This window comes from Tauraco erythrolophus, chromosome Z (genome assembly GCF_009769465.1).
Source record: "Tauraco erythrolophus isolate bTauEry1 chromosome Z, bTauEry1.pri, whole genome shotgun sequence".
Taxonomy (NCBI): domain Eukaryota; kingdom Metazoa; phylum Chordata; class Aves; order Musophagiformes; family Musophagidae; genus Tauraco; species Tauraco erythrolophus.
This window is the reverse complement of record NC_141496.1, coordinates 23331783-23346550: the sequence shown is the minus strand read 5'-3', so window position 1 is coordinate 23346550 and position 14768 is coordinate 23331783. Positions and strand designations below refer to the sequence as shown.

Sequence of the window (14768 nt, the reverse complement as noted above, 5' to 3'; positions counted from 1 at the left end):
TCATTGGGCAATTAAAGCCTCTGAGTTCCTCCCAAGGATGCTGTATTTCTTCTGGTTTGATATAAGGATCAGGCTTACACGCTTTCCAGCCAGGCTGGGACTGTGGTATCACTTGAAGCAATACCTTATTCCAACCGCTCCTGCAAAGACCTTGTTAAAAGTTCAGACTTCTTTCACGATCTGTAAAAATGTATTTTTCTATTTCAACTAACAGGAATAAAAGAGATGGTAATAAAAATAATTCCACAGATATTAAGCATTACGGTAATTTTGAAAATTGGGAAGTTTTGTTTCATCTTTACAGGCTCTCTGGTAACAATTACTGCTTTTTTTATTAGTTTCTTGCAATACTTGCAAAAACATCACTGTTTTGTGGACAGTATATAAATTATAAGAATGATGTTGTAGCAACTCAAACACAAATCATGTTTCCTCATTTATCAGAAAGCCTTCTTCTGATTACATTTTCATGGACCTCAGATCTGTTGTTAAATACTCATATTTTATGCTTAAACTTAAATAACATTAAAATAGCACCAAAGCAATGTTATTTCTGCTGAAAGCTGCAACTGGTAAGTCATCATGATAAATTCACTGCAGGAAAATAGAGGAGAATTAAAAACCAAGTCATGTTGGATCTTTGTCTTTGGAAAATTTCTTTTCATCTTGATTGCTGCTGTATACTACATATGATAACCGAAAACTCCAAGTTTTCCCAGTCCCTGTGGCCCTCTGGCGAGGCCTGACTCCATATCCTCAGTGCTACAGATGCTACCCTTAAGATCAACAGCCCTTCATCTTACTTGTATTCACAAAACGTTATTTTTTGGAAACTGTTCCAAGTGGCAGCTTTCAGTGCTGAAGCGAAGGAGCCCCTCTTTCCCCTCCTTCCCTTCCTCCCTTCTCCCCTACAGTGTGTCATCCAACACCGTGCCTATACGTCACCCCGTGGTGTGGGTGAGGTTGCCACAGTGACAGCACACACTCGGTCACACCCCCTATAGCTGGAGAGGTGTGAGTCAGTTTGAAAGTTTTACTGGGTTTTCATCCGCCTGCAATGCGCTGCCCGGCCGTCTGCCGCTACTCGCCCGCCCAGCGCTTGCAAACCCGCGGGTAACCCTCAAAGGGGTCACTTTCACTATTTTCACCTCCATCCTTCGGGATGAAATCTCTGCAGATGGGTCACCTGTCCAACCCGCAGCGCAGAAAGCGGCTGGCTCGTCAGCCATCCCGTAGACATGCCAGGCAGCTGGGCAATAACTAAGTCGGTATTTACTTTTCAAAGGATGCGCAAAGCGGTAGTAGTGAGTAACTGCTGAAGAATAAACCTGGAGTTATCTACAGTGCATTGTAAAACCTGATTTTCTTTCTGTTAAAGCAGTATGATAAGTTTTCAGTAATACCTAACTTCCAACTCTGCTCATTTTTTCAGACATGGAGATGACTTGATTGTGACACCATTTGCTCAGGTAGGCACAATTTCGCCATATTTCTCGCACGATCTTGCATTTTAAAGGCCAAATGGCCAAACCAGTTGTTTTCCGTTGTTAATATTGTATAAGATATATATACAAGATATTATGTAAGATATGTTTACTTGAAACAGGAAAAAACTGTCTAAACAGAGAGTCATAAACCTCACAGTCTGTTACCTACACCTCTCTTTTTAATGCTTTTTGAATGTCTGAAAAGTTGAAGCGCAGCAACACAGTGAACACCTTCGACCAATCTCTTTTCAAATACCGTAGCAGACAGTCATGATGGAGACAAATCTGTGCTCTCCGTTGTTCTGCTTTTTATAATTACAATTTCTCCTTTTGAACATCTTCTATGTGTTCAATACAAGGTACTTTTTAGATAAATTTTACCCAGAATCCTTATTTCTTTACAAAACCATCTCTGTTTTGATTTCTTCATTCAGATTCTGTTTTATAAAATATCAGGTCAAAAATCTATATAATTTAGACTGAGACTCCACAATTTTTAGCAATAGAGCTGTCTTGTCATGCATGAAAAGTTAACATTGATATACCTTAAACTCATAATGATAGGTTTTACCTTGTAATAGACAGGAATGAAAGCTAATTCAGTGTAACTACAGGCGAAAAAAATAAATCTGGAACTCATATGTGATTAAAGGTGAATGGAAAGAGAAAGGTTGAGTCACACAGCAGTCTCAAAGAAGAAGGAGGTGTCCAGCTTCAGTCTGAATATGCAGGTTGCTTTGGTCTAATGATCAGCTGATAAAATAATTAATATTCATTTGATAGGTTATTTAATTATATTTAATTATATTTTAAACAGATACAGTGTTTAAAAGACACTGGCTGATCAAATCCTTAATATGAAGAATACCTTCATGTTTTATTAGCAGAGAAAAGATTAAGCCAGGGCCTTTTCTAAGAATACTTTAAGATCTCTCAAATGCTAAATATTCTTCAACAGTAATGGAAGAGAAGAAATTACATGAAAAACAAGAGGAGAAAAAGTAAAACCACTTCTGGTTTTAGTTCCTGAGGAAACATAAAAGCCCAAAATCTTGAGCACAGAAAAAATACAGATTGTGTGGTGGTCAAGCAATCCCATAATATTTACTGTAGTTGAGTTCCTGTTCATTGTCATCTGAATTTTTATTACCAATTATATCACATAGATAACACAGCTTGTAGTATACCTAGAAAAACAGCAAATATTACACCCCATTTATGGATACTTTTTCCTGGGACAAAACATGCTATTTGTTTTAAGGACGGTTTCGTATTCTTGTTGGTGTTGATGGACGTGCTTCAGCAATCAGAGCAGGAGCAGTTGAATGTTTTTGCTACTTGCACCAAGGTGCCGTAATCGACTATTTGAAAGCTTTTAGTCTTTCAGCGTAAAACCCTGTTAGCAGTGGTTTTAATCAGCCTGTTTTCAGTTGCATTGAACTGGAGAAAGAGCACTCAGAGGGTGAGTTATCACACGTCACATTCCCTGACACGGGGGGAACTGAGATGCAGTTGAGAGAGTGTGCTTGATAGAGGGGAAGTGACATCTGATTAGACTCTTAGGAAAAATGTAGCCCTTAGCTAAAAATGCTTTGAATATGCAAAATCCTATCTCCCAGTGGGGCCTGCTCACGGACTGCATCTGCAGATCTGTCCCTCTGAGTTACGTGAGCAGAATTAGGACCTCACTCAGGACTTCAGAAATTGGATTCCATATGGCAGTACAATTTCTACACATAGCACACTTACCCTTTCAATGTCTTCCTAGAGCAGTATTTCATCATGTAAATGCATTTCTATGTTGCAAACAGCCAAAGCACCATTTCAATCCATTCAGGCCTTACCAGTGGCAGTAGATCATGGCATGTGGAACACATGTTCCAGTTATTTCAGACCGTCCGAATTTTCTTCAGTTGATCGGGACTTGTTTCATCAGATCATGAGCCACCTGGTGGTAATAGTTCCAGTTTTAGCATTTCAGCTACTATTCAGCACATCACTGTGGTTGCATGGCTGCATTCCTTAACTGGAGGCAGGGTGGCATGCTGCGTCTCCCACAGAGAATCTGGCCCCGGGACAAGATAATTAACTATTTTTACCAGAACGGAATTTTGTTAGCTAAAATTAAAAAATCTATCCCAAGGATATTATTAGTTGCACTTCCCTATACTGTAGTAGACAGCAACTGCTGTAATTTAATTGTTCAGAGAATTTTGCTTTTCAAAATAAAATCATTCAAGTGATTTGAAAATTAAAGACCAATTCTGTAGGTTTTTATCATCAAAAAAGTTTGATTTTTGTAGTCACTTGCAAATGTTTGTGTATAACTTGATTTCAAAAATCATAGCATTTACTTAGGGATCGAACTTAACAAGGTTTACAGGTGACTGATTGCTTTGCTCGCAAATCTAACTCTAGAAACATCAAGCACCAGTGGAACCTCTGTGGACAAAGAAACTGCCACTTAAAGTAAATTATAAATAAGAATTTAAATATTACTCTATGTACTTATACTATAATATAATAGACTTCTAAATATTAAAACCTTCATACAATAAACCAAGCTGTTTAGCTCCATTGTAGCCAATGGCCAAAGTTTTTGTTGTGACTTTTACATTCATTGCTATATATGTGCATCCTTGCACTTGCAGAAACTGCCAAGGTATGTGCTTGTATGGTAAAGCAGCTGGGATGCTGGGCAGATGCTGGGCATTTCACCTGTGCACCTACAAAACAGTTACCTCGCCTGCAAGAAGAACAAATAGAAGGACATACACACCAAACAATCAAGTATCTGCTTTCTAAAAAAGAAGAGATTAATATCTTAGACAGTGGAAAAATCTGGTCAATGCACATAGTGGTGGGCAGGGTAGAGAGAATCCCTCGCAGCTCTTCAGGGACCCGATCATTGGTCCAGGAAGGCTCATTAGCCTCCACTTGTAACTGGCCCTGTGCAGCTCTGCACACTTCTTTCCCCAGCACCCCAGGTCTGTCCTGTTATTTCAGATCCAATACGTACCTCAGCTAGGTTCATGTGTTCACGTGGCATAGTGCCAGCCTACTAACCTCTGTGAAACTCAGCCCTGCGCAGCAGGTACAGAGTCATTCCTTCCAGTCCAGCAAAGGCAGAGCTGATCGGCACAGCTGTACCTGAGATCACTCACCAAGGAGTCACTTAGCTACCTCTGTACGTCCTCCCAGTTCTCACTGCACCTGACTATGCAGCCAGCTTGAGTCCAACAGGGCTTATTGAGTAGGAACTTGCAGCCAGGAAAACCGACTACATTTTTTCATGGCCTCAGATAGCTCTGGGAATGACATAGCTATGTTTCTCTGATACTACCAGCATGTACAAGCCTTCTCGGCATCCCGGCACACATAAACTGAACCCAGGCAGATTCCTCAAAGAGAACTGAAAATGGACTGCAGTCACTAAAATGTGTGTCTTACCTTAATAGGACAGACTCATCCTTACCTTTTACAATGTTTTCATACTTCAGCAGTTTTTCTTCATATTTTATGTATTCATTTTTGAACTTTTAAACTCCAAGGTCTTCTTTTCCCTTCTGCTCAGTTCACACCCAATTTCCATCTGTGTATATCCAACATCCAAATACGACATTTGTTACCATCACTGTACCCTGGGCATGCAAATTTGATGGTATATATAATTATTTTTATTCCATGTTGAATGTAAAATAAGTGAGTTTGTCTCCTGATCTTTGGAAAGGAAAACAACAAAATTAATAGTCTAATTAGGTAACAAATATATTTTTATTTTTATTATCTTAATTCATTTGGGAATTATCTACAAGAGCTTGAACACTGCCAGTCATTATTATCTCCTCAATATTTTCTGTCTGTTATGAGTTTTCATTAAATCCTTCTTATCTCTTCAGTCTCCTACCCCTGTCCTACCTCATGTATCAGTTTCAGGGGTTATGAAAAGATGGTTGTATCCTCCTCGACTCAGACCTCTGGAACCCAAATTGCCATTCCTGCCACTGTTATTCCAAGGACAAGTTCACCAGGGAACCAGTCCAGTCAGGGCTGAGAAACAATGGGCAACTCCTTCAAAGACACACCAGTGATTAGTGTTGCTGCCTCCTCGCATTCCCAGTCTGGCTCCAAACAACTTGTGGCTCCTCTCTGACATCAGCTGAACTGCTGCTCCCTAGTCAGAGATGCATGTTATTATCTTTACATAGGACAAAATTTGTTTCATTTACCCAGCTGCCTTCAGAAGAGAGTGCATATGCCTCTTACAAGAAGGAGACCCTCCTCTACTACCTCCACTAGTTGCTGTCTGGCCTGAAATTAAGTCCAGAAAATTAGTAGTTCATTTATGTTGTCCTTCCCAATGTGCAAGGCTGCTAAAAGCCTGCAGACATTTCCCACCTGCTCAGGTGATACCTTTCTCTTACTCTGGCCTTCTGCACTAAGTTCCCAAATCAACTGTGCCCCTTAAAGGAGCCACTTTATTTTTTCTGACAGTCTAGATAATCTCATTCCCTTTGTCCTTTGAGGTTTGTGGAGGCTGAACTGCAAATGGAAAATTCTGTAATCACTTCTTATGCATGAAGTATTAGGCTTGAATGGGCTATTATCTTACAAACACGAATGCTTTTACGGTCATTTTAAAGAACTAAGTAGTATTCTGTGAAAAACTTTCCTCCTCTTCAAGTAAGTCTGCCTTTAAACAAATAATGAGTTCTTTATGAGGGAAAAAAAAAGAAATAAACTATTGCCCTTGTATTACAGACATGTTATTGTTAAATAATGGTCAAAGGCTTCAGACAAACCAACCCTCAAAACCTTTTACAGTTGTTTCGCAATGTCCTTTCCTTTTTCTTTCAGCACAGTGCAGCGGAGATAAACCAGGCTCACCTGTGCAGAAATGTAGACTGAAACCATTTTGTCTGTTCCAGGTGCTGGCCAGCCTGCGTACTGTACGGAATAACTTTGCTGCATTAACCAATTTACAAGATCGGGCACCCAGCAAGTGAGTGTAAATTTTTGGCCACTGAACTCTTTGCAGTAATATTTTTTAAATGTAAACTAAGAATAATGACTAGATGTTATATATTTCAGTCTGTGTCACGAAACCTGCATAAAACATCTGGATGAGTAACGAGTTTATTAATCCCTTGAAGATGCTATACTTGATATCTGAGACAGCAGCCCCCTTGCCTACTAATTGGTCTTGCATTGCTGCCCTTGCATAAACTTGGAGTGGTTTTGTGCAATTTATATGATTTTCAATAAATTAGTCATGCGTCAAAGATCGTTCATAGATGATCATTCAGGCAGAGTCTGAGTCTTGCAAATGAAGCAAAGTGAGCAGACAGCTACACTCATTGTGAGCTACTCACATGATCTGAACCTAGAACTCTGCCTAACTCATCCAAGATAATGACATCCCACTTACCCACAGTGGTTCATGATTATAGATGAGACATTATAAATATGATCTTTCTTCAATCGTGTTACAGCGTCACAGTTAACATTAAAGTTAGGTTACACTGGCAAATTTTGTAGCGGAGTCATTTCCCTCACCCTGTGCGTCTCTAGAACTTACAATTAGCTTTCCAAAGACAGCTGCCTACCGTTGAATATGCAGTGCCACTAAAAGATATTTCCAGCCCCCTTGGTTGGAATATGCAGACCCTGTGTGGCACCCGCTGGGGGTGGGGAGGGGCAACTTCCCTAGCAACTTCTAGCTTTCTTCAGTGGGCAAAGCAGTCCACTGAGCTGTCTGCCCTAAAGACTATTGAGAAAGGTATACACAAAATAATGTGTGAAATGTACATGCAAAATCATAGAGTGTAAAATAATTTTAAAAAAAAAAGTATTGCAGGTCAGAGAACATGGGAAGTGCAAGCCATGTTAGAATAACTATAGCTATGCATAAAAATCAAACTTCAAGCTAGGTATAAGCTCTAGGTATGATTAGGCAGGTATTTCATTAACTTGTAAATTCCTACTCTTTCAGAGTTCCTGATCTACAGAGTCAGTTGTGAGTTCCCTTCTATACTTGAAAAAAATATCTGTTCTAAACGAGCTTTTTCTTTTACCCTGGCAATGCCAGGGTGTTCCAGTCCCAAAGAATTTCCCAAGGAAACGTATTTTCTATTATACTGATCAAGGATTCAGTCGTCTCTAAGTTTATGAGGCTTATACCTTTTTTCCTTTTCTTTTGAACAGACGGTCACCAATGTGTAACCAACCATCTATCAACAAAGCAACTATAACAGGTAAGAAGAATTCATACGACTAAAATTAGTTTGTGAAACCATCATGGGTTTCTAGATTTAGTATTTATTTATAAAAAGGTTTCACTGAAAACTGCATTTTATAATAATGACATTTTATTGTTTCATATTCTTATATCTGTTTTATTAAAGAGGATTTGAGTCATGTGGTGAATCAAATTGGTGACTTTCCGTGTTGTATCATGTTAGCTTTCTGACTTCTGTCTTATTATCCTGGTTTTAATTTAAGTTCTTTCCCAGATTTTTTTTTCTTATATACCAGTGTGTGACCATGTCATGATTACCTTCATTAGTAACTTTTGCAACGAAATGTAGTAGAAAGAACTGGTATGAGTAATGCATCAATCTTTCATTTGGGGCATGGAGTTCTGTAGCTATACTGAGGCAAAGTCTTTGTTTTGCAAGCCCTTAGGCAATGAGAAGAAATTTTCAAAACTGACTTTTCTGACTTAGGATGGTGAATTCTATTTCTATAACATCTGTAGGTGCATATAAGAAAAATAATTCCTTTGTAAAAGACACGTATTTCTAAAGAACTATTAACTTAAAAACAAGACTGGCATTTTAAGTTACATGAACACTTTTGAAAATTTTACCCTGCAGCACTTTTGGTTATTCCTATGGCAATTTGGTCTTGGATATCTTTATGGGAACACACTTTATTTGACCTCATATTTTTTGCATCAGTTTAATCCATGTGTTCTTACACTGTGTAATTTTCCAGGTAGTTACATTCTCTTTGATGTGTTGGCAGAGTGAATGAGATTTCCTTTGCCTCTTGGTCAAAGTATACAGTCACTTACTAAACAGACAATTTATCATTTAAACCAAAAACTTATTGTTTCCAGAATTTTCAAAATAGCTCTTGTCTTTTTAATTATATAATAGATTTGGAACCCAACAAAGAAATGGTACTTCAGCTCTTTTGAGGAGAAGTGTGACTTTGTCATGTTCAATAGTTTCTGTCTTTAGGCTCTGGAAGGTGTTAGTATAGTTAGTTTTTTTCATCTAGCCTCACACAATATCCATATTTACCTCTAAAAGATGCCCTCTTGGCAGTTCTGCACAATTTTATTCTCCCAGGATAATCTGAGCTTTTGTGTGTCGGGCTCATCAGGGAATAGTTAAATCTTTAAATCTATTTTACAAACAGAACAGTATCCTTGGTTAAGAATGTTCTGCAATCATACTTAAATTCATGGTAATTAAATAAATAGGAAGGGGAGACAGATAAACATTTAAATCAATTATAATTATAATCCTTTGTTAATGTATTCCCTTAAGATGTAATTTTGGGTCTTGGTTTCAAATTACTCTCCATGAGACATTTCAGTTATTGATAGATGTTACACCTATTTTTAATTGTGGGATTTGTGTCATACAATGCAGTCATCCAGAGGTCTGTTATCTTAACTGGAGATAGAGATGCTGGAAATTAGGGCTCTTTCTTTGTTTCCAAGGGACTAACTTTATAAAGCCTATAACGCAGAAAAATCTCTGACAGTAAAAGAAAATGTGATATCCAGAAGAGAAGACGCATGCATGTGAACACACAGCAAGCCTACCTTACGTGCTCTCCCACAGTCGTTTGCCTGAGGTCAGCTCTTTTCTCCAGCAGGAGAAGCTGCTCAGACAGCAGGACCCAAGACACACTCTGCTGGAAGATGTTTTTGCTCTTCTTAAATTCCCCAGATCTGAAGGTTTCCATTCAGTTAATCCTCAGAGTGCACTCTACATGTCAGAAGCAATAAATCATCTGAAGTTTTAATGTTTAGAAGGAAGGTAGTGCAGGCAATGCTGCTATTAATCTAGAAAATGCTTCTGTGCCAAGAAATTTGAAGGAAGCAAGAGAAGGCAAAGAATATTAAGGAGAATTTAATCTGATTTAGTTTAAATTTATTTCTCAAAGATGCTGCTGGAATTGCAGTGCTCAAATTATGCATTGAACTGAGTGAACTGAAGCCTATGTGCATTGGATATAAGTGGCTAAAAGACTTTAATGACACAGGAGAGATATTGAGCCAATATAAAGCATGAAAATGGCTACAATTCATTTTGACTGTTGTTATGAAGATTGAACCTCGATACTATTTTGCCTGAACGGATTTGCCCTTTCTTAGTCATAGATTGTTTTTGATATTTCCATAGCAACAAATTTCATGGCATAAGCGCAGAAGTATGCATAGGTACTTTCTTGGGGCATATAAAATCCTAGTAAAACATGTTGCACTACAGCAATATGCCAAGAAGGAAGATATATTACAAATACTTTTCCTGCTCTTCACAGAATAATTGAAAAGCCTTTCAGATGCTACTAAGCTTTTTGAATTCTTCTGGGTAATGCTCGAAATGTAGCTTTTGCAGATCCTTCTTGCTGAGAAATCCTTGCGGTCATGCTGTTCTCAGAGTTCCTGTAATGGAGTATCCAGAACAACACACAGGACAGGTATAGCCCCACCACATCATCCGGATGGTTCAGCTAGCAATTTCAGTGTGAACTGATCACCAGCGTGGCTAACTAGGTGACTTGAAGGCACAGTGCCACTAAACTATGTCAATTCTAAACCAGAAACAGACACTTAGGATGGAGAGCTTATGTTGCTAAGCTTCCTGGAAAAAGCATCCTTGGGAAGACTCGAACTGAGGAAAGGGATGATCACAGAAAGCAAAAGCGTTGCAAATGGAAACGACTGCAGCGGATACTGGGAAAGTGTCAAGGGAAAGATTAAAAGGGATTGGGTAAAGCCAAGTGACTAAAATAGCAAGAGCAAAATTCTCCCATTTACTATTTTAAGAATTCACCCAGAGGCATAAATGTGGGAGAGAATGCATTAGCAAAAAAAAAAAAAAGTAAGAAACTGTGGAACTCAGAAGTGAAGCAGCACAGGCATCAAATGTTCAAATTCTTAGAAGCAACAGCAACCATAGTGGCCTTAAAATTTGTAGTGATTTTTCAATTTAAATATGTAGACGTTGATGATCAAATATGGTCTGTTCTATTCAATATATCCACATGAACCCCTTCTAGAAACTGTGTTGAAAGAAGCTAATAAATATCAATGGCATACTTCATCTTCAGTATCAGCCAAGTATGCTATAGCATGCTGAGTGTTCCTTTTGTAGACAAATTAGAGGGCTGGAGGTGAGAGCTTTTCATGTAACAACAGACTATTTAGATGGCACTTTTCTTACTTGCTTTAGACATCCAGGATGTAGATATCTATTTTGTCACCGCTCTTCAGAGTCCTCTTATAGTCAGTGTGAATAAGCAGGCATGCAAACTGACTTATGTTAGCTGTCTTCTTTAAAGAGAGAATTGCTCCCTAGAAGTGTCATCATCTCTCCCATGACTGAGACCAGCCTGGGATAACTCCATTTGTTGTAGAGTGCTTCCATGCATGGTGTTCTGTGCTTCAACCAGAAGAGGGGTTCCTCTCACTATGAGTCACATTTTCCAGGCAGTGACATGAATGGTGTTTCATTTCAAGTTGATAGCAATTCTCTTAACACAACCAGTGAATTATAAATAACGCTTCATTTTCAAAAAAATGAAACTAGCTGTGACTCAAGAATTCAACTTGCAAGTTTTAATTCTGACTGATAAAAAAGTGAGTAACCATTAGGTATCTTTTGATTACTACAGTTCTAATATTGGCATTTCTAAATAAGAATAACTTGATTTAGGAAGGAACCATGTAAGATCTTTCTTGATATGTGCCAGATTTAAAAGAAATAGGAGATCTTACAATTTCTCTGTCCACTAATGACAATTTGAGAACTCAGTCTGGCAGCTGCTTTTACGTGCGAAGATTCTGTGTGCAGACTGAGGTTATGTTTGTCTAAAAGAATGAGTTCCTGAGCCTCCAAATGCTATCACAACTACTGATTAACTGGCAAGTCTTAAGTTAACCTGAAATCACAGACACAGGGACTGAGTCATATCTATACATATATTAGATAGATATAATATCTAATTCATAGTAATAGCTTTAAAATTAATTCAAAAGTAGATTACATAAGTGGCCCTTTATATTACAAATGCAGTAATAAGGACTTGTAAGTGAATACCTGTATATGTAACAAAAAAAATAATTTAATCGTAAAATAAATAATAATTGCAAAATTACACTTTTTAGAAGTTACTTACACTTTACTATTTTGCATCAAAACCTAACTCAAATCTATTTCATCAGACAAAGGAAAAGATATGGAATTTTTCAATAACAAGCAACATTTCATTTATTAAAATGTAGACAGCATGTGGCTTAGTGTCAGGAAAACCCCTTCAGATTTTGTCATGTATACAGAAAATACAGTGACAGAGAAATAAACTATTTGCAAAGATTATGAGGTTATAAATCTAACTGAATTAATTTGCTACTCCATGTTTTCATTGCTTCTTATTGGACTTGAGTTACACTCATTACATACATGGCTCTCCATCTTGAATCCAGCAGAAATCAATACCCCGCTAATTAAATGGAATTTCTTGCATGTTTTTCATGGGCTTTGTCCAACACGTTTCATGATTTGTTTTGATTAGCCCCAGGTTTCTCAGTTCAGTTTATGGTTTTGAAATGGGATCTACTAGTCTTTTGCTACAGATTTTATTTTATTACATTGAAAGCATAATCAATCATTATTTAATAAATTAAAGATTAGACTCCTGTCTTTCAGTATGATACACTTTAACAAATATCGCTACAGTAAGCTAAACATCTATATTCATACAGAATAAACTCCTTCTAAGTACAAGCAGCTGGACACAACAAGAAAAAACAAAGGTTACCGATGAAAATCAGTAGGTCACATCTGAGGCATTGGTATATCTCTATGTAAGTGTATCTCTCACTCACACCAGTTCTGTAACTGAAAGATTTTACTGAATAACAGGGTGGAATTAAATAGAATAAATTCTTTTTCAATAAGAAGTAACATTCTTGATACACTTTCAACTGTTCAAAAATTGAGAAGGCAAACTGTTACATACCCTGCTGACACTCCCAGGGCCTGATTGGACTGTACAGCACATCACTGCATGGAGAGGTCCTCAATAGTCCAGTGCCTTTTACTCTTTCCTGTGTCTGGGATTCTGCCAGAGCAAAGCAGGGGATAAAATAAACATGAGAACCTGAGAGGACAAAAACAAAGTAAAAATGCATACCTTACAAAAGCAACACTGGGGTAATTGCCACTAGCCTGGGAGTGGGTATATGAGAGGATACTAATGTCTATGAAAACAGAGGCTTAAAAATAAAGACTATTTCATTTTTTTTAGCAAAAGAAAACTGGTAATACAAGATCTGTGTCACATTTTAAAATGCTAAAGACCATAGATCTCATACTCAGATTTAGGCAGATATACAAAACGTGCCGTAGTTAAGATGTAATTGCAGGATACATATCATTCCTCTAGATTCAGTCAGCAGGATTACATTTATAATGGGAACTTCCCACTCTTACTTAATTTGCCCACTGGGTATATTTTTATCTTATTACAGAGGAGCATTCCAATGATAAACTGCACTGCCAAACTTTTAGCAGAGGCGAGGTAAAATGGTCTGAAATCCTCACTCAAGTTTATTGAGTAAAGGGTGCTTTCCTGAAGCGCTGGAGAAACCTGACACCCTGGTTTTAAAGGGGCATGTTTTTGATAAAATGATCTTTGTTCTTTGTGCAGTTGAATGATGTGTAAATGTTCTGTTCTTTGTACCTTTGCTTATACTCATACACCTATGGATCCTTTGAACGAATTTAACTCACCTCAGACAATTATTTTAATTTCAGGGTAAATACCACAGGCACTTATATTTTCAAGTGTAAATGTGATTTGTAGCATTTTCACATCTTTCAGTCTGCGGTAAATGCCATCTATTACTTGAGAAATTAGCAGATGTGTATCGGCAGAGTTGCAGCAGGTTAACGGTACACATCTGTGTGGCTGAATTCAAGCATTACAAGTGCTTTATATGCACAAAAGTCACACACATGCTGGTCCACTTCAGTTTACTTCCTAGGGGAATAAGTTCAGTACTCGCATTTAGGACCAGAGTACTAGAGTCAATTAAATGCGTCCTTTTAACTTCTGTAAATGCTTTTGAAATTCCCCCGTTATGTGAACTACATGAAGACAGCCATATTCATTACAACTCTTTTTTCAGACCAAAAAAAATAGCACATTGTGTTGTTTCATGTGGATTTTATGCTCTACCAAGTGCAGTAGCACAAGAGAGAAGAACTAACAAACTGAAAGAAAACTATATGGAAGGTTATATACCTATTCTAAGCTGTTCATATTAATGGAGTCCCGGAAATGTGTTTTTTGGAAGATACCCATGGCAGATATACGTGTAAGTGCTATTTGTCACTGTCTAAGGGATAAATAAGTATTTATCATTTTGTTATCTCTATTGAACTGAACTCGTGCCTTTAAAAATAAAAGGCCTCTTGCAAACTCACATCCCAGGCCTAATATTCAATCTTATATTAAATTGAACTACTTGACACAAAACATGTTGTAGGATCCAGAGTTGACTTACTCTGGAGTTGACTTACTTATCCTGGTTTCTTGCATGGCTATTCATTTAATTATCATCTATGCAATCCTAGTGCTGTTTCATGTCTATACCATCCTTTCAGAACTTACCCATCCTCTATACAGAAGTAATTTTCGTCCTAAAAAATAGAATAAAATATTGCTTGTGTTATGTAGACCTCTGTATGGCACAGACCAAAGTGAAAGGTCAACACTTCTGACAGCCTTTAAGAATCCACAGTGCCATAAAGTTTTGAAACTCAGTAGGAAATTTGAAACTACAGAGAAAAATGCTAAGGAAAAGGAAAACACATATTTTTTGTCAGAAAAAAAAGTATTTTATCATAACTTGAAACATTTAACACTGACCTGTAATCCATTATTTGGTTTAATTAAGCTAAATTTGGTATTAATACATTAAAAAATAATTCAATTAGAAGATCAGTAGTCACTCATATGGGATGGAGTTTCAAA

The 14768-nt window shown here is 37.5% G+C and overlaps 1 protein-coding gene across 4 annotated transcripts in view; it reads left to right on the top strand.

Annotated features, from left to right (window-relative positions):
* The window catches only part of PDE4D (phosphodiesterase 4D), a 441471-nt gene that overhangs the window by 323952 nt on the left and 102751 nt on the right, over positions 1-14768 (top strand). For all 4 annotated transcript variants that reach the window (XM_086629648.1, XM_086629649.1, XM_086629650.1 and 1 more), the window contains exons 3-5: positions 1433-1469; positions 6416-6489; positions 7692-7741. In XM_086629648.1, coding sequence (XP_086485774.1) covers positions 1433-1469; positions 6416-6489; positions 7692-7741 — 161 coding nt within the window. The remainder of the gene's footprint in view (positions 1-1432; positions 1470-6415; positions 6490-7691; positions 7742-14768) is intronic.